At 42.8% G+C, this 24,190-nt stretch overlaps 1 protein-coding gene across 1 annotated transcript in view; it reads right to left on the bottom strand.

The window, feature by feature from the left end:
• The window catches only part of LOC122554976 (rho GTPase-activating protein 6), a 527,729-nt gene extending 510,553 nt beyond the window's left edge, over nucleotides 1–17,176 (bottom strand). The window contains exon 1 of the mRNA XM_043700459.1: nucleotides 16,031–17,176. Within this exon, the coding sequence (XP_043556394.1) occupies nucleotides 16,031–16,546 (516 nt within the window). The 5' untranslated portion in view covers nucleotides 16,547–17,176. The remainder of the gene's footprint in view (nucleotides 1–16,030) is intronic.
• Nucleotides 17,177–24,190: the final 7,014 nt, after the last annotated feature.

The raw sequence follows: 24,190 nt of genomic DNA on the forward strand, positions 1-24,190 counted from the left end.
CAATTAAATGCATAATATGGGTCAGCTGCAGTGAGATTCGCACCTGTAGATATCACCAACTGAATTGCAATATTTAATGCTTCAAACATGCGACTTAAAGCAGAAATAAACGATTGCAAGCAATTTGCAATGATTATGGTAAATATAAAGAATAAGACTTTCCACCATAGTAGCTTTGATTAATTCTGTCTATTAGCTCAAACTTATCATTAGTTTGTGAGGAATTCAGATGTGTAACATAGTGCAAAATAAAAATCACATCTCTCTGCAGATACTCAATGGATGTTCTATTGACTAAGAATTATTGCTTATTGTCACAAATCTGGTTTCTTTTTTTATAAAAGCTTTTCCTGTTCTCAAGGATACTATGTCCTTGGATTTTTTAAAGAGGGGTAATAAACTGCTCTCGGTGCTGATTAGCCTGGTTTGGTACACAGATTAAAGGGTATTGAGAGGCCTTTTTGTTTATATGTAAACACATGAGACTTCAGGCCAAAGTGGTTATGTTTTAGAAGTGACCTGTATAATGAAAGGGGAGTGGTCAACTGAGTCATTTAGTTCAGTCCAGAACTAGTTGGGAGTTCAACAGTGAGCTGTTGAATTAAGTCTAATTTGGATAGACTGAGTTCTGTAGGGATTCTTTGTTCTGTTCTTTGTGTTTCATTTTGTAATTTTGTGAAGATATTTCTGTCTGTTTTAAAATCTAGTACTGGAAATGTGTTGCTGGAAAAGCGCAGCAGGTCAGGCAGCATCCAGGGAACAGGAGAATCGACGTTTCGGGCATAAGCCCTTCTTCAGGAAAGGGCTTATGCCCGAAACGTAGATTCTCCTGTCATTCCTGAAGAAGGGCTTATGCCCGAAACGTCGATTCTCCTGTTCCCTGGATGCTGCCTGACCTGCTGCGCTTTTCCAGCAACACATTTCCAGCTCTGATCTCCAGCATTTGCAGACCTCACTTTCTCCTTAAAATCTAGTAGTCAACCTAGCAACCTCACTCTGGGTAATTTTCACTGTACACTTAGTGAAACAAATTGCAAAGTTATGGTCTGGGCTGCCTGCTTAAGAATGTTTTGAGTGGTCTGGCCTAGTCCATAACAGACTGGGGGCTCGTCCGGGATTTTAAACAGTGAATGGTAGGTGCTAGTGTCTTTATTTCGGGTGTTGGTTTGGTTGGGTAGACAAAGCTTGGGACAGGAATGACTCTTTCAGTCGCCTAAAGTTTTCTATAAATGGAAGCAGTGACTTTGGAAGGTTTGCAGAACATGAATAAGACCAAGCTGCAGGAATTAGCAGACCAGCTGGGCTTGGATCTGCCTGCTTCTGTGAGGAAAGGAGAGATAATTACAGCAGTAGCTCAGCATTTAAACTCACTGGAGAAACCATCAGAATCTATAGAGATGGCAAGAATTCAATTGCAAATGAAGCACCTTAAGTTAGAGGCAAGAGATAAGGAAAGGACAGCAGAAATGAAACAGTTTGAGTTACGATTAGAAGCAGAAGAGAGGGAAGAAGAGAGCAGAAAAAGAAAAAGAGAGAGCTTTTGAACTTCAAAAACTGACACTTAAAAAACGAAAGTCAGCTTAAAAGGCTGGAGATAAAGGCTGAAGATAACCTTAGCGAGGAAGTAATGTGAACTCATGTGGAAGAGCAGACAGTTAAAGCAGCAAGGTTAACAGCTGATGATTATGAGCTGGTCCATAAAATAGGGGTTTGCTTCCAGAATCAATTTCAGTCCATGAGGGATAGAAATTGGGGCAAAGAGAAATCCTCACATGAAAAGGGAAAGGTAGATCTCAATGAAGATCATAAGAATAATTTATCACAGAGTAAAAAAGAAACCATTGAGAGGGATAAAGGAATTAAAAAGCTTTGATGTTTTCATTGTAATAAAGTGGGCCATACAAAATCACAGTGTTGGTGGGATAGGAGAATGCCAGATGTAGGAAAACCAGACAAGCCCAGAAGTTTTGTTGGACTAGTAACAAAAGGCACAAGGGAAATTAGACAACTGCCTCTGGGATACAAGATGATCAAAGGTTGATTAAGGAGGAAGTGCCAGATCTGCTTAAAAAATATAGACGCAAGGGTAAAGTTCACATAGGCCAGGAGTAGCAGGTAAAGAGGTTACGATATTAAGGGACACAGGCTGCTCTCAGTCTGTGATGCTGAAGGATGAGGAGATATGTACTCCTGAGTGACTATTGCCAGAAAAAGTAACATGAATTCATGGTTAGACAAAAAATGCTCAGTTATGTAAAGTGAGGCTAGAGAGTCCAGTGAAGAGTGGAGAATTTGTGGTAGGAGCACTAGATAAACTCTCAGCTCCAGGAATACAATTTGGCCTTGCAAATTATATAGCTGATTCAGCAGTGGGTGTACTGCCTACTCTAGTTGAAAAGCCTGTGGAGACACAGGCAACTGAAGATATCTAAGATGTTTATCCAGGAATTTTCCCTGATTGTGTGGTCACAAGATTATAAAGGTATAAGTTGAAGCAGGAGAGTTCAAAAGGCACAGATAAGGAAGCTGACATAACTTTATCAGAAACTTTCTTCAATCAGATAAGTGGAACAGAGCTGGAGCAAATACATAAACATGCAAGTATCTTGAGCTCTGCTAAGCTGGTTGAAATATAGCAGAAAAATTAGAACTTAAAACAGTTATATCAAAAGGCATTTACAGAGAAGGAAAGTGAATGCATCCCTGTGTATTATTATTTAACAAAAGTTGTCTTAATGAGGAAATGGAGACCATCACACATTCAAGCAGATGAGAAATGGACAGAGATTCATCAAATTGTTTTGCCAGTAGGGGATAGAAAAGAGATACTGTGAGTGGCACATTAGCTACCATTTGGAGGACATTTAGGGGTGAGGAAAACACAGGCTAAAAACAAAGACATTTTTACTGGCCTGGACTACACAAAGATGATGTTGAATTTTGCCAGACTTGTCATACATGTCAGCTGATCGACAACCATAGGCAATAATAAAACCTGCACCTTTAATACCTATTCCAGAATTTGAGGGATGTTTCACAAAAGTCTTGATTGATTGTATAGTTCCCCTACCTCAAACAAAAAGTGGGAATAAGTATTTGTTAACAATAATGGATGTGTCAACTAGATCTCCAGAGACAATCCCATTATGCAACATCACAGCTAAAAGGGTTGTAGAAGAATTATTTAAATGTTTTACTAGATATGGACTACCAATACAGATCCAGTCAGATCAAGGATCAAACTTGACATCCAAACTATTCAAGGAGGTTATGGATAACTTGGGAATAAAGCAGTTCAAATCTACTGCGTACCATCCGGACTGACAGGGAGCACTAGAATGATGGCATCAAACACTAAAGACCATGTTGAGGGCTTATGGTCAGGATTATCCAGATGATTGGGATAAGGAGATCCCTTTGTACTTTTTGCGATCAGAGATGCACCAAATGAATCAACCAAATTCAGTCCATTTGAATTGATGTTTGGGCATGCAGTAAGGGGACCATTAAAATTGATTAAGGAGACGTAAATAAGTCAGAATTCAGAGATCACCCATTTGGAATATGTGTCAAATTTTAGAGAACGATTAAATAGAGCTGGAGAATTGGCTAGACAGCATTTAAAAGTATCACAGTATACAATAAAACAAAGTTAAAAATCACACAACACCAGGTTATAGTCCAACAGGTTTAATTGGAAGCACACTAGCTTTCGGAGCGACGCTCCTTCATCAGGTGATTGTGCGTCGCTCCGAAAGCTAGTGTGTTTCCAATTAAACCTGTTGGACTATAACCTGGTGTTGTGTGATTTTTAACTTTGTACACCCCAGTACAACACCGGCATCTCCGAATCATGACTACAATAAAATAGGAAGTGGATAAGAAATCACAAATTTGCAATTTTGCAATTGGGAAATAAGGTAATGGAGATACTTCCAGTGACAGATGAGCCTTTAAAAGCAAGGTTTAGTGGACCTTATCAAAGCGAGAAGAAATTGTGAAAGCTGACCTACTTGATAAGGACTCTAGACAGGAAGAAATCTCACAGCGTGTGTCATGTGAATATGCTCAAAAGGTATTTTGATAGGGAAGGAAAGCAAGAGGAGAAGGTATTAATGATTACAGCACAGAGGAAGAACCAAGTTCAGAGGATTCTGAATTGGACATTCCTCAAATCAAATTGGACAATGAGGAAGTTGTCAAAAATTGGGATAAATTATTGAGTTACCTTCCACAAGAAAACCGTAATGATCTGAAAGAGTTATTACTATCACATGGGGAGATATGCAGATATAAACTGGGAAGTATTAACCTAATTGTGTTTGATGTAGATATAAGAGATGCTGTTCCAGTTAAGCAACATCCTTATAGGCATAACCCTCTAAAGTTAACACAGATTCAGAAGGAGATAGAGTGCATGCCCCAAGATGGCATAATTGAAGTGAGTTACAGTGACTGGAGTTCTCCCATAGTCATGGTGCCAAAGCCAGATGGTACCTAATGATTATGTGTGGACTATTGCAAAGTCAACACCGTTACAAAGACTGATGCATATCCAATTCCATGGTTGAAGGAGTGTGTTGAAAAAGTGGGACAAGCAACTTACATTTCTAAGTTGGACTTGTTCAGAGACTACTGGCAAGTACCTCTGTCAGAAAGAGGAAAGGCAATTTTGGCTTCTGTAATGCTGAATGGATTATATCAGTTCAAAGTCATGCCATTTGGTATGAAAAACACTCCAGCCACTTTTCAGAGACTGACTAATACGGTCATTGCCGGATTACCCAATTGTGTGGTGTATATTGATGACCTGGTGAATTTTAGTCATTCATGGAAGGAACATTTATAGCACTTATCAGATTTGTTCAATCGATTTCGGAAGGCAGGCTTGGTGGTAAGCCAAGCCAGAAGTGAATTTGCCAAAGCCCAAGTCACCTTCCTGGGCCATGTTATTGGACATGGACAAATCGTCCCACAGGATGTGAAAACAAAAGTAATTGGTGAATTTCCCACACAGTCCATGAGAAAAGCAGTACTATGGTTCCTGGGATTTTACTGAACGTTTGTGCCAAACTTTAGCAGTGTGGCTGCTCCACTCACCGAGTTGTTAAAAAAAGGCAAGGCATTTCAGTGGACAGCGGACTGTCACAAGCCATTTGACAGCCTAAACACTGTTATCCGTTGTCCCAGTATTAGCCACACCAGATTACATGAAGCCTTTCAAGGTGGCTATTGATGCCAGTGATGTGGGTCTCGGTGCAGTGTTCCTGTAGGAGGATGACAAGGGAATAGAAAGACCCATTGGGCATTTTTACAGGAAATTGAACATTCATCAACAGAAATATTCAACGGTGGAGAAAGAGACTTTAAGCTTGGTGCTGGCATTGCAACATTTCAGTTTTATATTACCAGCAGTGCATCTGAGACAATCATACACACTGATTATAACCCATTGATATTTGTGGAAAAATTTAAGGACAAAAATGCCAGACTGTTTCGATGGAGCTTGTTGTTGCAGCCATTCACGTTGTCAATTGTGCAGGCGGCAGTTCATGAAAATATGATTGCAGATACATTATTGAGTCTCGAATGAGATATGGAGGCATTCGGTGGCGGGTGTGCCACAGCCTGAATTTGCATTGTGCATGTTTGCACGTTTATAGTTAGTATAGTGTATATGTGTGTTTAGACTACTAACCGGGTTTTCGAAGGGTTTTAAAAATGAAGCCATCTTTTGGTGATGGTTCACTTTTTTAAGGGGGGGGGGGGAAGTGTCACAAAGCTGCTTTCTTTTTTTTTAAAGATGTTCCTGTTCTCAAGGATACTATGTCCTTGTTTTTTTTCAGAGGGGTAATAAAACGTTCTGGTTTGGTACAGAGATTAAAGGGTATCGAGGGGCCTTTTTGTTTATGTGTAAACAGATGAGACTTCAGGCCAAAGTGGTCATGTTTTAGAAGTGACCTGGATAATGAAAGGTGCATGGTCAGCTCTCTAGCTGAGCTGTTTAGTTCAGTCCAGAACTAGTTGGGAGTTCCACACTGAGGTGTGTGGAAACAAACTCTCTCTCTTTCTGTCCTTCTAACTTTAACCTGTAAGCATATGTTCCACTTGTACTGGTTTTTAAGGGGGTTTGCTTATTGGGACTTCTGTGGAGTTTTGGAACAGCATAATTAAGTCTAATTTGGATAGACTGAGTTCTGTAGGGGTTTTTTATTCTGTTCTTTGTGCTTCATTGTGTAATTTTGTGAATACATTTCTGTCTGTTTTAAAATCTATTAGTCAACCTTGCAACCTCACTCTGGCTAATTTTCACTGTACACAATGAAACAAATTGCAAACTTATGGTCTGGGCTACCTGCTTAAGAATGTTTTGAGTGATCTGGCTTTCTCATATATCTGGTGTTGTCATCATATTATCTCCTGCCTACAACCGCACAATCCCCACAATCCTGCCCCACAATCCTGCCTCTGGTTGTCCACATGCCTATGAAACAATGTACTAGCTGCTACACCAATCAAAAACAGACTGTTAATTCAAAGTGAAACATTTTTCCCTCTTATATTTTTATAACTATTCAAGGAATTGCATAGCACTGCACAGATGGAGACTCTTCAGCTGATCGAGGATATATTAGACTATCAAAGAGCAATATAGTTCATCACAATCTCCACTTCTTCCTTCTATCACTGCATTTTTATCTCCTTCAAGTATTTTTTAAATCCTCTTTGAAGGCCACTATTAAATTTGTGACCACGACTCTGACAGGCAATGTATTCTAATTGGAACTGCCCATTGCAGAAAAATATATTTCTTCGTGCCACCTCAGATTTTTTGCAAATCATTTACACTTGTGCACTTGCATTACCAATCCTTCAGTCATTAGAAACAGAAACTTTGCATGATTTTTAACACCTCTATCAAATCTCTTGTTAACTTTATCTGCTCTAAAGTCTTTAGCTTCTCCAGTCTATCCACGTAACTGTCATAGCTAATTCCTGGACCCATTCTAGTATATCTCCTTTGTACTCTCTCCACAAAGTCTTCACGTCCTTCCCAAATGTGTGCCCTGAATTGGGGTAATACTACACTGCGGACTTCACTAATATTTTGTAGAAGTTTAGCTTATCTTCCTTGCTTTTGTGTCTGTGCCTATCTTTATGAAGTCCATGGTGTGATATTAAATGCTTTGTAAAGTTGTCTTGTCACCGTTCAAAGATTTATACTCAAGCACCATCTCTTTTCCTGAAACTCTTTGCAAATTAGGAGAAAGTGAGGACTGCAGACGCTGGAGAGTCAGAGTCGAAAAGCGTGGCACTGGAATAGCACAGCAGGTCAGGCAGCATCCGAGAAGCAGAAGCCCTGACTCACCCTTTCCTAGTTGTGCTGTTAAGCATGTCCTTATCCTTTCTATCAAAATGCAACACCTCATTTTTTTTGATATTGAATTCAAGTCCATTCAAGCCCATTCTACCATTATGTGTCTTCTTGGTTATTTTTGCAGTTTTCCAGGCTGGTTATTATACCTCCAAGTTTCATGTCATCTGCAAGTTTTGAAACTGTGCCCATGGTCCAAGCCATTGATGTACATCAAAAGCAGCAGGCATAAAGAAAATTATTTTAAAAATGTTGCATTTAATAAAACAAAAACAAAGGCAGGATCTTGCCAGCCTTCCCAGTCCACAAACGGTGTGAGCTGTGCTGAGAAATACAGAAAATCAGATGAGATATCCAGCAAGACCCTTCTCAATGTCAAGACCAAAGGTAACTAACTAAGTCCTGGATGTCAAGACAAGATTCTTGCTGGTGAGGGGCCAGTAATAGAGATTATTGTTCATTATCACCCACCTTATTACCTAATTTCTCCTCATAAATATGCAGTTTCTTATTCTACTATCCATCATATAGAAATTAGAAGCTGAGAATTCTTGATATGAAGGTCAGAGTGATTACCAGGCAACTCCAGCTTATCACTGGCTCTTTTGGATCTCTATCTTGGACATTAATTCCCAGATCTCAGAGTACACCTTGTGGACAGCAACCATGTGCACCCCAAGTCCACAGACTTTTATCATCCAACATAAAGTCATTGAGTTATACAACATGGAAACAGACACTTCGGTCCAACTCTTCCACACCAAACTGATGTAGTCCCATTTGCCAGCATTTGGTGGATATCCATCTAAAGCCTAGGAGAAAGTGAGGACTGCAGATGCTGGAGATCAGAGCTGAAAAATGTGTTGCTGAAGAAAGGCTTATGCCCGCAAAGTCAATTCTCCTGCTCCTTGGATGCTGCCTGACCTGCTGCGCTTTTCCAGCAACACATTTTTCAGATCCATCTAAAGCCTTCCTATTCATGAACCCATCAAGATGCCTTTAAATTCTGCATTTCTACTCAACTCTGGCAGCTCCTTCTATACGCACACCAACCTCTGCATGAAAAAAAATATCCCTCAGGTCCCTCTTATTTATCAGGAGAAAGTGAGGACTGCAGATGCTGGAGATCAGAGCTGAAAATGTGTTGCTGGAAAAGCGCAGGTGGTCAGGCAGCATCCAAGGAGCAGGAGAATCGACGTTTCGGGCATGAGCCCTTCTTCAGGATTCCTGAAGAAGGGCTCATGCCCAAAACGTCGATTCTCCTGCTCCTTGGATGCTGCCTGACCTGCTGCGCTTTTCCAGCAACACATTTTCAGCCTTCTTATTAATCAGCCCATTCATCTTAAACCTATGTCCTCCAGTTTTGGACTGCCCTACCCTGGGAAAAAGACCTTGGCTATTTACCCTTTCCTTGCCTCTCATGATTTTATAAACCTCTATAAGGGCACCCCTCAGCCTCTGACACTCCAGGAAAATAGCACCAGCCTGTTGAGACTCTCCCTAGAGTTTAAATATGTACCAGCCTCACCACATCATGACATATCTCCAATCCACTACAGTGTAGACCATAAGACATTGGAGCAGAAATTAGGCCATTCAATCACAGCTGATAATTTACTCAACTCCATTCTCCTGCTTTCTCCCCATTACCCTTGACCCCTTGATACTCAATGACCTGGCCTCCACATTCTTCTGTGGCAATGAATTCCATAGGTTTACCACTCTCTGGTTGAAGAAGTTTCTCCTTATCTCTGTTCTAAAAGGACTTCCCTTTACTCTATGGCTGTGCCCTCGAGTCCTAGTCTCTCCTACCAATGGAAACATCTTCCCAAGATCCACTCTGTCCAGACCATTCAGTATTCTGTATGTTTCAATTAGATCCCCCCCCCTCATCCTTCTAACCCCCCCTCATCCTTCTAAACTTCATTGAGTTTCTCATTCATTAAGCTTTTCATTTGTGGGACCATTCTCATGAATCACTTCTAAACATGCTCCAGGGCTAGTACATCCTTCCTGAGATAAAACTGCACACAATACTCCACATGTGGTCTGACCAGAGCCTTATTGAGCCTCAGAAGTACATCCCTGCTTTTATATTCAAGTCTTCTCAAAATGCTTGACATCATTGCATTTGCCTTCCTAACTACTGACTCAACCTGCAAGTTTACCTTGAGAGATTCCTGGACATGAACTCCCAAGTCTCTTTGCACTTCAGACTTCTGACTTTTTTCCCCATTTCGAAAATAGTCGATGCCTCCAAAGTGCATGACCTCACACATTCCCACATTGTATTCCATCTGCCACTTCTTTGCCCATTCTCCTAACCTATCCGAATTCTTCTGCAGCCTCCCCGCCTCTCAATGCTACCTGTCCCTCTACCTAGCTTTGTATAATCTGCAAACTTAGCTAGAATGCCCTCAGTACCTTCATCTAGATTATTAATGTACAAAATAAAAAAGGTTGTGGTCCCAACACTGAGCCTTGCGGAACATCACTTGTCACTGGCTGCCATCCTGAGAAGGACCTTTTATCTTACCCACTGCTTTCTGCCAGACAGCCAAGCTCCTATCCATGCTAACACCATGGACACTTATCTTACTTAGTAACCTCCTGTGTGGAACCTTGTCAAAAGCCTTCTTGAAGTCCAGGTCGATAACATCCATTGTCTCTTCTTGTTCTAACCTGCTCATTATTTCCTAAAGAATTCCAGCAGATTTGTCAGGCATGACCTCCCCTTGATGAAACGGTGCTGACTTTGCCCTATTTTACCATACACTTCCAAGTATTCAGAAATCTCATCCTTCACAATGAATTCCAGGATCTTACCTATCACTGAGGTTAGGCTAATCGCTGTGTAATTTTCCATCTTTTGCCTTACTCCCTTTTTAAACAGGGGTGTCATGAGAGAGATTTTCCATTCCTCCGGGACCGTCCCTGATTCTAGTGATTCCTAAAAGATCATCACTAACACCTTCCCTATCTCTTCAGCTATCTTCCTTCGAACTCTGAGGTGTAGTCCATCTGGTCCAGGTGATTTATCCACCTGCTGGCCATCCACCTTCACCTTTGTGATGGCTACCATACTCAGTTCTACCCCTCACTCTCTTGAATTTTGAGATGTTACTTGTGTATTCCAGTTCTGCACCAATACTACACTTTGGAACACACCGACTCTTTTTATTAGAATACTGCTATTAGGGCTGTTAATGTGCAGCAATTGGCACCCACCTCATGGATTTGACAGGGGAGCATTTCATGGGTCCTTGTTTGCCCTTTCAGTGTTCATTCACTTTGAGCTGACTTGGATGCTCATTGCATCTCTGCTTTGCTTAGCCTGTTTGTGGTTTGCACTTCAGCCAAAGCTGAAATGCTCACAGTATTTCTGTTTTGCTTTGCCTTTTAGTGCGGGCACAAAGCCAGGCAGGTTGGCCTGATTGTCAACAGTGACAAGTCAAGGTAATGGAAATGTTGTTGTACAGCACCACATTATATCAATCTCACACCTGTATTCGGCCATGTCTAAAAGTCTAAGGGGAATAGTTGTCAGTCAAATCAAAGGAGACATCATTGACTCAGGGGTCCTAGTACAGTAAGTGAAGGGTAGCCTTCGATATCAGTCCAGGAGCTTGGGCACAGTCAGCATAGTCGAGGTGCTCACAGTCAGGATCCTCTCCTTATAATTAACTAGGAGACAGTGAGGACTGTGGATGCTGGAGATGAGAGTCAAGGAGTGTGGTACTGGAAAAGCACAGCCGATCAGGCAGCATTCGAGGAGCAGATCCGACATTTACCTGTACTTCCGCATATCCTTTCACATCCAACAAAGCTTTACCTATATTTCCACTTACGTCATCTACTGTATCTGTTGCACCCAATGTGGTCTCCTCTACATTGGGGAGACAGGATGCCAACTTGTAGATCATTTCAGAGAATATCTCTGGGAGACCCGCACCACCCAACACCACTGTTCAGCAACTGAACACTTTAACTCCCCTTCCCACTCCACCAAGGACATGCAGGTCCTGGGCCTCCTCCATTGCCAAACCCTAACCACCCTATGCCTTGGAGGAAGAATGCTTCATCTTCCGTCTTGGGACCTTCCAACCCACACGGTATCTTCCCACCAGCCCCACCTCCCCCTTGTTTATCTCTCAGCCCCCTTGGGCTACAAGCCCCATTCCTAATGAAGGGTTTATGCTTGAAATGTCAACTCTCCTGCTCCTCAGATGCTGTCTGACCGGCTGTGCTTTTCCAGCACCGCACTCTTTGACTCCACTCCTTATAGGCTTGAAGAGCCAAATAGTGGGCCCCTCACTGGCTGTCTTGGGTTTTTTTGCCCTATTGTGGGCCCTTATCTCCCAGTAGGAGACAAGGTAAGGGATTAATCGAGATGGAACAGATGGTAGTGCTGATGCAGATAAGGGGAAGCTGGTGAGTGAGTGGACAATGCAGACACAGTGCAGGGTTAGTAGTTTGGGGGGTGGAGTAGATGAGAGCAAGTGAGAGAAGATGTTACATGCAGTACTGAGCATGGCAAAACATGGATGGGAGGTGGGTGCAGTAGCAGAGATGGACAGAGTGTGAGTTAGCAGAGGCAAGATGGTGACACTTAGTCTGATTGAGGAGAGAAGGTTATTAACCTTCTTGTGGTATTCCTGGGACTTTCTCTGGACAGTTGAGACCACAATGGCCTGGCTGGCAACATCAGACCAGATGAAGAACTGCCTTCATGGCCTCATCTGTTGGTCTTGTGTGAAGAGGATAACCCATTTTGGCACAACCCTGTCCACCATACCTTTCAGGTTGCTGACCACAAAGCAAGGTGTCAATATCTCTTTATCTGCCACGTGTGGAGCAAAGGTCACACATCATGCAAGGTAGCTCTGAGTTGACAGCACTTGACTGGATTCACAAGGCTTTTTAAAATATGGTGCCATTGCCAGAACTCCTGGCATGAAACTTGGCATGAAAATTTTGCTTTATGAAACTTGACAAAAATGCCACTTTTGAGTACTGGTAAGATTGACTCCACAGTTTCAAATGCTCCTCGTATTGGTGGTACAGTAACTTGCAGATTAATCTTTAATTCCCAAAGACTCCAAGGTAATCTTGGAGAGCCAACAGCCCTATAATGATTTCACAGTTTACTTTTAACACATTGTATTATTACAGAATGCAATATAATCATCAATCTAGTTTCAAGATTAAGATGCAAAAACATAAAGGCCCTCAGCCTTCCCCACAGTTTATGATCATACAAAGGACACCCATCTGCATTTTTTCTTCGTCGTAACAAAGATGATAACATATATCATGATCGATAGCAAAGGCATTAACTCATTGTTGAGGTGGATTCACACATTTACTGAAAGAAAGAACAAAAGAGAGAAATTTCAGACCATTGGGTTAAATATTTTGTGTGATGATATCTCATGATGTAAGTTCAGGTCCAGCATTTTTCAAATAAAGCAAAGGTCATTCAGCATAACAACTCATAATATTTTGACAGTTCATTTTCACATAACCACCATCTCTCCCAAAACTAGGCTGTGTCAATCATGATTACAGCATGGTGTTTGTATCCCATAGTTAATGTTGAAAAGTGTTTCCGACAAAGCTATTTGATCAAAAGGTTGTCAAAAAAGTTTTTTTTATTCATTGGCAATACTCTGTTTCTATTTATACTTGGAAGGGTGAACTGCAAAGTTGACATCAAGCTTATTTAATCAATGTAAATAACAGGAAATATTGTACTTAAGCCAATAAACTTTAATGATGTGCGATACTGTTACTTCATGATGATCATTCAGAGTTGTTTCCATCTGTAGTATTTCAGATGTGACTCAGCGATAGCACAACTTGCTTTGCCATCAGAATGTTGTGTGTTCAAATCCCATTCCAGACGCTTAACCAAATAATCTAAGCTGACACTCAAGCGCAGCACTGAGGGTTTGCTCCAGAAGAAGCAATGTTTTCTTTCAAGTGAAACATTAAATTAGGCATCTAGAATTCCTGCAACACAGAAGGAGGCCATTCAGTCTATCAAGTTTACACTGACCCTACAAAGAACATCCCACCCAAACCCACCCTATCCCTGTAACCTTGCATTTCCCATGGCTAATCTAACTAGTCTGCACATCTTTGGACTGTGGGAGCACCGGAGGAAACCCAAGCACCCAGAGGAAACCCATGCAGACACAGGGAGCATGTGCAAACTCCACATAGACAGTTGCCCAAGTATAGAATTGAACCCAGGCCCCTGGTGCCATGATGCAACAGTGCTAACCACTGAGCCACCATGCTGCCTCAATCCACTGCACAAGTACCTCCCAGTATCTTGCCCGCATTTATCCTTCAGCCAAAACTTGCAAACCAGCTCTCTGGTATTTTCTGGGGTGGCAAGGTGGCTCTGTGGTTAGCACTGCTGCCTTACAGCGCCAGGAACCAGGGTTCAATTCCCGCCTCGGCCAACTGCCTGTGTGGAGTTTGCACATTCTCCCCGTGTCTGCGTAGGTTTCCTCTGGGTGCTCCAGTTTCCTCCCACAGTCCAAAGATGTGCAGGTTAGGTGAATTATCCATGCTAAATTGCCTGTAGCGATATATGACCCTTAGTCAGGGGTAAATATAGGGATGTGGGTTTCTCTTCGGAGGGTCGGTGTGGACTGGTTGGGTCAAAGGGCCTGTTTCCACACTGTAGGTAATCTAATCAGAATTGCTTTCACACACAACTGAATTTCTTTTCCCACCACCAAATCACTTGTGGCAATTTTTGCCTATTCACCATCACCAGCATATCACCTATATTTTCCAACTGATTCATTGTTCAGGGCAATGCAGACCAAGAAAGGTGAAGGAGAGGGAGGGGGCTAAATCAAAATGGAGTTGGAAGGCTGTCTGCCATTTTATCTCACTGATGTGAGATCTCTTTGTAACTACACTTCAAAATTTGTTCTTTGACTTGAGTGTGCTTTGAAACTTTTCAAAGATGCATAAGGTTGGTGTTGTAATATCTCAAAATGTTCACTTTATGCAATGTTTTAAGGTCATGTTCTAAAATTGGACTGCTAGGTATTTTTCACAATTGAATACTGTAAATGTTTCTAATGGTCCCCTTTATGTTTTAGTGAAAAACTATGACAATACTGCAATAGACCTTGTAAAATACAAGGACAGCACATCACAAAACAGGTTAAAATGGAAATGTTAATGATTTTGTAAGTCAACTGATGTTTTTAATATCTTCAAATAATCAGAAATCAACTGATCAATCACATTTCATATTGGGCCATAAATAATGTGAATTTACCATTACTAATTGTACACATTATGTTAAATTTGAAGTTTGAAATGATAATTGAGCTTCAACTGAATAATGAATTTACAGTTATTTCCTGGCTCTTCCCCCAACTCTGGGCCTCTTTCAGATGACCTAAAGTCATTGGATTAGATCCTTCCATGTTATTCGTATTGCTCCAGGTAAATGTGAGTTGCATTCAAGAGATGCATAAAATTACTTTTTAACAGTAGAAAATAGAGGTGGTATTGTAGAATTGAACATTGAACAAATAGTTAACTCCAAAAGGTTTTAGCAGTCACTCAGACTTTCCAAACACTTTGATACAGACAGCTGTTGCATATTCTTGCTTGAGAGACTACACTAGGAATATACTGGTTTCTTGCTATTAAGGGAATGATCTCCAGACATGGCAAATGTCAGCGCATGTAGGTAGAAACGATCTATTCATCTCTCAGGACAAATTAGGTTTTGTTCCGAATCACCCTGATGAATTACAGGCTGGACCTTGTATTGTCCAATCCCTTCAAAATTAAGGTGAGATATGCACCATTTCAACACAGAAAAACCTTTAACATCAAATATTAGAACAAGTCAGGATTAACTGCAACAACCTGTTCATTGCATTTAATTTTTTATTGTCATGGTTTGACTTTAGCAGGGAAACTATGGCATCATTTGTGGAGACTAGTTTGGACGATAGATGTTTTCTAATAAACCTGTTCAAAGAATGTTATTACACACCTCTGTCGCAGGTCAGAATTGAACCTGAATCTTTTATCTTATGAGATTGGGACATTACCGCTGTGCCACAAGAACCCAATTTAGGGAATCTGGACAGTCCAATTGTAGAAATGACAGACCTCCTGGGTTCATGTCCACTCTTAGTACCTCAGTATTGTTGGCCTAGTACTGGTTAATGGGGATCATTTCAGGATTCCTGATCATTTCTCCGTCATTCATTCACAAAGCAATTATTGCAACAAAGTAGCGAACAGAAACAAAAGCATCGATTGGTCAGAATAGCTCTTAGCTGATGAAGGTGAACTGAGGGTGCTATTCATTCCTCAAAACATAAAACTGCAGGAGTTCCTTCGGATGTATTTGATATGCCTCAGGCATCAACAATGACACCAATGACCCGTGCAGCCTGAAGACATTGGTAACAGTGCGCGCTATTTGAATGGGTCCAGTCGTTCTCAGTTCTTGGATGCACAGTATCATCCGCACTGCCACATTTGACAACCAAAATGAAGACAACACTCGACTTCACCCCGCCGAGCAAGGCGATGCCAGTCCTCACACTGTTTACCAACAATGCACACACCATCAAAACTCTCGACACGAGTTAAAACTCCTACCTCTGACCTCCAGACTATGTAGGACTGGCTGCTGACTTGGTGCGGCTTCCTCTGCAGCCACTTCCTCGGAGAGAACAGGGTGTTGCTGGCCGGGCTTTGAGGCTGGCTCCTGGGCAGGAAGGCGAGGTCCCTCTTGCCCCCTCCCCTGGGCTCCAGGTCGAAGCTGAAGCTGGCGGAGAGAGACTTCTCCAGCGGGGAGCGGGGGCAGTGCCGGGGGCGCAGCGAGCGGCCGCTGAGCAGACTCTCGGCCGAGCTGCGGGAACACAGGGAGCCGCCGGCGCCCGCGTACTTGCCCCTCAGGCAGGCAGCCCGGGGGGCGTCGAAGTCGTCGGCCGCTGTTAGCTCGCTGTCGGTGCCGTAGCCCCGGATAATCGCCGAGTCCAGGCTCCTGGTCTGGCGCAGCTTCCTCTTGGACATGGTCTTGGCTGAGGGCGAGGAACAGAACAAAACCGTGTTCAACCATCCTCCGGCCCCTCCTGCAGCACCTCCACCTTGGGGCAAACCCTGAGCGGACATCTCCGGGGGCAGCGGGCTGACCCCTTGTTTATTTTATATTTGTTTTGCTCTGTGCGTGACTCTGCGGAGCTGGGGAGGACACTCGCTCCCATCGGCTGACAGCCCCCTTCACAGACTCGGCGGCGGGAGGACGGGCTCATCACCATCAAAACATCTCGGGAGGGCTCACTGGGGCTGGAACTGGGGAGGAGACAGGCGGAATGCCGGCTGGGACTGAGGGGCGAGGGAGGGAAGGGAATGAGAGAGAGAGCTGGGCGAGCGTCTGTCTCAAACTCACATCCGCACCCTGCGCTCACTCACACACAGTGAAACACTTGGCTAAACTCCATTAAGTTAACCCTGGCGGAGCTGCACACGCAGCCAGAACTGCTGCTCGGGAATCCGAAATCCCCGAAATCCGAAAACCGCCAGGCAACAGCTGGGGACGCGGGGCTGTGAGTCAACGCTCGATGTGCATTTGTACGGTCGCTGCTCAGAGCTCCCGACTCCCTCCCAAGTGCACTGGAGTCATCTGGAAAGGCGGCAAGATCGGGTCATCTGCCTTGCGGCTTTGGCGAAGGGGATCAACTTCAGACGGGGCAGAGGGGCATGACACCTGCTCCTCCAAACAGAGCCTCACTGTCTCAGCTGACCTCTGTCAGTGCGACACACTCCCAGTGCAACACGTTCACTGGCCACCTCGACACAATGACCTGGAGAAAGTGAGGACTGCAGATGCTGGAGATCAGAGCTGAAAAATGTGTTGCTGGAAAAGCGCAGCAGGTCAGGCAGCATCCAAGGAACAGGAGAATCGACGTTTCGGGCACAAGCCCTTCTTCAGGATTCCTGAAGAAGGGCTCATGCCCGAAACGTCGATTCCCCTGCTCCTTGGATGCTGCCTGACCTGCTGCGCTTTTCCAGCAACATATTTTCAACAATTACCTGGCTCCAGCCAGACTCAACCCCAAAAGACTGCGGATGCTGGAAATCAGAAAAGCAAAAACAGCAATTGCTGGGGGAAAACAAAACTCGACAGGTCTGGCAACGCGTGTGGAGAGTTAAGCAGAGTTGACGTTTCGGGTCCAGTAACACCGCGTTCTTTTCACAGACCTGAGTTCTCCCCGCCCAGTGATACAGAGAGCCCAGCTCGACCAGGATCTCAGAATCACAGAATTGTTCCAGCGCAGGAGGAGGTTATCCGGCCCAATGCGCCTACCCCTTGATCTTCCGTCCAGCGTTATTTCCTAGAGCCAGTCTCCTGTTTCTCCACTCATAACATTGCTGTAGTATTTCTGCACAAATAATCATCCAATGAACCTGAACCTGCCTCCACCACATTTCCAGGCAGTGCATTCTGCCCCCTAACTATTCGCTGTGAGGAAAGGATTTTTTCCATCACCTCTTGCTTCTTTTCCACGTCCGGTTAAATCTATGCCTAGGTAAAAGCAAGGACTGCAGATGCTGGAAACCAGAGTCTAGATTAGAGTGGTGCTGGAAAAGCACAGCAGGTCAGGCGGCATCCGAGGAGCAGGAAAATGGAGAATATTCCTGATGAAGGGCTTTTGCCTGAAATGTCAATTTTCCTGCTCCTCTGATGCTGCCTGATCTGCTGTGCTTTTCCAGCACCACACTAATCTAGACTTAAATCTATGCCTTCCCACTGTTGTTCCTTTTAACAGGAAGCCAGTTCTGGTATCATGACGACCTTGTGTCAGAATTGGAAGATATTAGACATGAAAGCCAACTTATGAGCAAGCCAGGGAGATGGTTTGGGGTGGAACAGTGGCTCAGTGGTTAGCACTGCTCAATCACAGCACAGGGTGTGATTCTAGCCTCGGGAGACTGTATGGAGTTTGCATGTTCTCCCTGTTTCTTCATTTCTACTATCCAAAGATGTCAAGTTAGGTGGATTGACAATGGGATATGCGGGGTTAGAGGGATAGGGTGGGGGGGTGGGTCTGAGATGCTCTCCAAATTGTAGGTATGGACACGATGGGCTGAATGACCTGCTCCCACACTGTAAGGATTGTTTTTTGTAACAGACAGTGAACCATGGTAATAGGGTTTATGGCATCAGTGATTAAATGGCAGAATGTGCAATGCTGCATTATAAGTTACCAATAGAACTCAGTTTTTACTTAGCATATTTATTCTAGAATAAATAAATTAGAATTTTTAAAATTCATTCCATCATGTGGTTGTTGCTGGTCAGTTCACTTTTTATTGACCATCCCTAATTGCCCTGGAGAATGCTGCGGTAAGCTACCTTCTTGCTGAAGTCTAGATCAGAGTGGTGCTGGAAAAGCACAGCAAGTCAGGCAGCATCTGAGGAGAAGGAAAATTGATGTTTCAGGCAAAAGCACTTCATCATGAATGGAGGCAGGGAGCCTCCAGTGTGGAGAGATAAATGGGGTGGGGGGATGGGGCTGGGGAGAAGGTAACAAAAAGTACAATAGGTAGATGGGAGTGGGGATGAAGGTATTGGGTCAGAGAGGAGGGTGGGGGAAGGTAGCAAAGAGTACAATGGGTGAATGGGGGTGGGGATGAAGGTGAGAGGTCAGAGAGGAAGGTGGAGCGGATAGGTGGGAAAGGAGATAGGCAGGTAGAACAAGTCATGGGGACGGTGCTGAGCTGGAAGTTTGGAACTGGGGTAAGGTGGGGGAAGGGGAATTGAGGAAACTGGTGAAGTCCACATTGATGGCCTGGGGTTGAAGTGTTCCGAGGCAGAAGATGAGGCGTTCTTCCTCCAGGCGTCAGGTGGTGAGGGAGTGACGGTGGAGGCGGCCCAGGACCTGCATGTCCTCGGCAGAGTGGGAGGAGGAGTTGAAATGTTGGGCCACAGGGCAGTGGGGTTGATTGGTACGGGTGTCCCGGAGATGTTCCCGAAAGTGCTCTACGAGAGGGCATCCAGTCTCCCCTCCCACCGCCCTGTGGCCCAACGTTTCAACTCTATCTCACAGCCCCGTGGCCAAACATTTCAACTCCCCCTCCCACTCTGCCGAGGACATGCAGTTCCTGGGCCGCCTCATCTTCTGCCTCAGAACACTTCAGCCGCAGGAAATCAATGTGGACTTCATCATTTTGCTCATTTCCCGTCCCCCCACCTTACCCCAGTTCCAAACTTCCAGCTCAGCACCATCCGCATAACCTGCCCTAGCTGCCAATCTCCCTTCCCATCTATCCACACCACCCTCCTCTCTGACCCAACACCTTCATCCTGGAAAAAATTAATTTCTGAGGAGGGTCTTCTAAGGTAACCAACCTCAGAAATGCTCCTGATTCTAACATGTTTTTGTTCGCAAAGGATTTCATGTAACTGTAAATATTTTCATATGAGAGAATCAAATTCACTGAGCTGGCACAACTTACTAACAATCTATTATGAACAGCTGTGCTAATCTATTATTAACAAAATATTGTCCTTGTATCTCCCTCCATCATTAAGCATTTTGACCCGAACATAACGTCTCGTAAAATTTCTACAATGTTCGGTCCACATGTTTTCCACAAGAATCAACTCATTTGTTTTAAATGCCTTCATTAAAGTGTGGGATAAAGCAATGTCATGTCAAGTGGCTATGGTCCATGTGACCAGAGACATAGGAAAAAAGAGAGATGAGATTGTGCTGGCAGACTTTAGGGAGTTGAGCAGGAAACTGAAAAGCAGAATTTCAAAGTTAGCAATTTTCTGATTACTCCTAATGCCATGCAGTAGAAAGTATAGGAAAAGAAAGACAGAGCAGATGAATGTATGGTTTGAGATTTGGTGCAGGAGACACTTAGATTTCTGAGGCAATGGAACAGTTTAGAATAGAATAGAATAGCAATTTATTGTCACCCATGTTTTTTTACAACAAAAATGCAGTGGAAGGTTTAATAAGTCGCCCTACCTGGATATTATTAGAGCTTTTAGTTGGGTCTGTCATGGCAGACTGGTCAAGAAAGAAAGTGCCCATGGTGATTCAAGGCAATGTAGCATGTTGAATCCAAAATGAGCTGAGAGACAGGAAGCAGAGGGTGAAAGTAGTAACATGTTTCTGAGACTGGAAGTCTGCTTCCAGTTAAGTTTCACAGGACTCAGTGATGTGGCCCTTGCTGTTTGTGGTTCGTATTAATGATTTGGACTTAAATAGAAGGGGGTTCAATCAAGAAGCTCACAGATGACATGAAAATTGGTAAGTTGGTAAGTAATGAGGAGGATAGTTGCAAGCTGCAAGAGGATGTCAACAGACTGGTCAAGTGGGCAAAGCAGTGGCAAATTGAGTTTAACATGGAAGAGTGTGAAGTAATGAATTTTGGAGGAACGAGCAAGGTAAAGGATTACACAATGAATAACAGGACCCTGGAAGTACTGAAGGTCAACAGGACCTTGGTGTGCATATCGACATCCCTGAAGCTAGCAGGGCTGGTAGATAAGGTGATTAAAAACTCATATGTGATGCTTGGCTTTATTGGCCGAGCTATGGAATACATGAGCAGGAAAGCTTTCCTGAAGCTGTACAAAAAACTGGTTAAGACTCAACTGGGGTACTGCAGGAGTTCTGGTCTCCACATCATGAGAATAATATGGTTGCACTTGAGATGATACAGTGGAGATTTACCATGATGGTCTGAGCTATGGGAAAAAAATTGGGTTGATTGGGGTTGTTTTGCTTGGAGCAGTGAAGGGTGAGAGGTGGCCTGGTAGTGCTGCATAAGATTATGAAGGGCATTAACAGAATGAACATGAAGGCATCTTTACCATTAGTAGAGGGGTAAATAACCAGGGGATTTAAGGAAAGAGGTAGAAGAAAAGTGAGGGAGTGAGATTTGTTTTTCTCAAAAAGTGTGGTGAGTGCATGGAACTTACTGCCTGAAAGGATGGTTGAGTCAGAAGCTCTCATAATATTTTAAGCAGCACTGATCTTTTGGCTTGCATCATCATGGCCTCCAGCGCTCTGCGCCAAGGACAAGAAAATGGATCCGTGTAGTCAGATTTATGCCAGTGCAGGTATGATGGGCTATAGGACCTCCTTCTTTGCTGCAAACATCTATGAGTCTCAATTGGTTAAATCATTCCCCCAGCAGTGTCAAGAGCAATTTAAAAACGTACCATTCATACTCTCATGCGATATATACTAAGGCTACTTATTGTCATAACAGTCTGAGATTCTTAAGCTCTTAATCAGAAGTTGGCTGGCCGTACAACCTTGTGCTTTAGGGACGCCATTGGATGTGCTTTAATGGATCCCCAAGAGAGGCGGCAGCCTATTCAAGATCATTGTTTAAGATTTGACATGTTTTAGAGGAGGAATGGCTGACAATACACGGAAATCGTCACATGAAAATAGATCACTTGGACCCACCAAGTCATCCTCCAAATGAACAGGAACTTGATCCATGTATCCCGTCCTGTTCCCATATCCTTTATACCCTTTCCCTCAGTCAGACACCTAACTTAATTCTGAAATAAAAAACAAAACCTGCTAGAGAAACTCAGCAGGCATGGCCATATCTGTGGATAAAATAACAGAGTTAACCACTGTTGACTTGGTTTCTGCGACAATTAGTAACCCCAGTAATTCAGTTCATTGTATCACAACCCTCTGTGTAAAACAAATGCTCTTCCCATCCCTCCATCCGTAAATCTCTTATATTTAATCTTATATGGCCTTATTTTAGAGCTGTTAATCACAGGGAAAATGTTTCTTTCTCTTGGGATTTTAAAATCTCTAGTAAATGCTAATGAAAACAGTCCCAGATTTAAGTCTTCATATTTATACTCCATCATGAAAGATGGTTTCCCTCATCAATTTGGTCTTGATGCTCTCTACTGCCTGAACATCCTTCCAATATCTAAGGGCTCAGTAGCTAAGGGAGGATATGTTAGCATTGGGGGGGGATCCAGAGGAGGTTTGCAAGAATGATCACAGGAATGAAGGGCTTATCATATGAAAAGCAGTTGAGGATTCTGGGTCTATGCTCAATAGAATTTAGAAGGATAAAGGAGGATCTCATTGAAACTTATTGAATTTTGAGAGGCCTAGATAGAGTGGATGTTGGGAAGATGTTTCCATTGGTAGGAGAGACTAGGACTCGAGGACACAGCCTCACTCTGAAGGAATGACCTTTTAGAACGGTGTTGAGGAGGAATTTCTTCAGCCAGAAAGTAGTGAATCTATGGAACTCATTGCCACAGAGGGCTATGGAGGCCAAGTCATTGAGTGTATTTAAGACAGAGACAGATAGGTGCTTGATTAGTAAGGGGATCAAAGGTGACAGGGAGAAGGCAGGAAATTGGGGCAAAAAAATGTACCAGCCATGATCGGAAGGTGGAGCAAACCATCTAATTCTGGCCTAATTCTGCCCCAAATTCCTACAGTTTTATGGTCAATAGATCAAAATCAAAGACTGCATACAAAAAATCCAGCAATGGTCTTACTAAAGTTTTATGAAGATTAGTTGCTACATTTCAGATTTTATACTCTATGGTGGTGATATTGGATATGGAAGAGGTGCAGAATAAACAGAATTGTATTGACCAAAGGTGATACAATATGCATTAAATTGAAGCTGACACTCCAGTACATTAACAATGTTGGATGTCCATGGTGACTTTTCTTCAGGTGAGTAGTTAAACAGTAGCCTGTCGGCTCTCTCAGATCCAGTGATAAAATTCAATAGACGTGACAGGGAGTTCTCCCTGGTATCCTGTGTAACTTTTATCAATCAGCCAACACAAATCAACCAGATTATATTATTATTTTCACATTGCTTGTGATGGGACCTTGCTGTGTGCAAATTGACTGCTGTACTTTCTATACTACATCACTTCAAAAATATTGAATTGGGTGTGAAGTCTTTTTGGACATCCTGAGATTGACAGAAAATTCCTAAGGTTGTCTCAGATGAGGGTTAGTATTTAACCATGAAGTACAATTAGAGGAATTAACTCATTCCTAAATTAGTGACCATGGAACTTATTTGCCAGATTCAACAAGTGGCATGAATTATAAATGTTTTAGTCTACTATTTTAAAATATAAGCCAATATAGTAGAATAAACCATTTTAAAATTGACAGCTCCTAAGAAACACTACAATGAATTTTTTTTTAAAGATCTGAGGAAACCTACAAATTCAAATTAAAATGTTACTTTGTGGGCAATATAATGCGCCATAACTTCCGTGATGCCCACTGATCACAGAAGGGCAAAGCCTACGGACACTAGATGCTGTCTCTCCAATGACACCCACGTGCACATTTATTGCCTATGATTATTTACATTGAGTAAATAATTGAATATTTGAATGATGCCGATAGCAAGGAAAAGACTGCAAACTCAATCCAAAGAAATAAGAATATTTGAAGAGTGAGAAAGAAAAAGAACATAAAGGAAATTTTGAAGATGAATTTTAATTTGTATCTTAAAGCTAGTCTTAAAAATAGTCTAAGAACATAATGCCTATGGAAGTTTTGTGAAGAAAAATAAAAATTTTGATTCTTTTTTGAAAAGAGGAGATTGTCAAGGAAAATAGTTTATAGTCCTGAGCAAATCAGCTGCACATAATATGAGATGGAATCATATTTTAAAAGTAAATTATAAAATTTTGATAATAAAGCAGACATATTTTCTTTCCCTTTTACAATAAAACCAATGGTAGTTGCTTCATTAGCAAATCAAAAA

This window comes from Chiloscyllium plagiosum, chromosome 12 (genome assembly GCF_004010195.1).
Source record: "Chiloscyllium plagiosum isolate BGI_BamShark_2017 chromosome 12, ASM401019v2, whole genome shotgun sequence".
NCBI classification, from domain to species: domain Eukaryota; kingdom Metazoa; phylum Chordata; class Chondrichthyes; order Orectolobiformes; family Hemiscylliidae; genus Chiloscyllium; species Chiloscyllium plagiosum.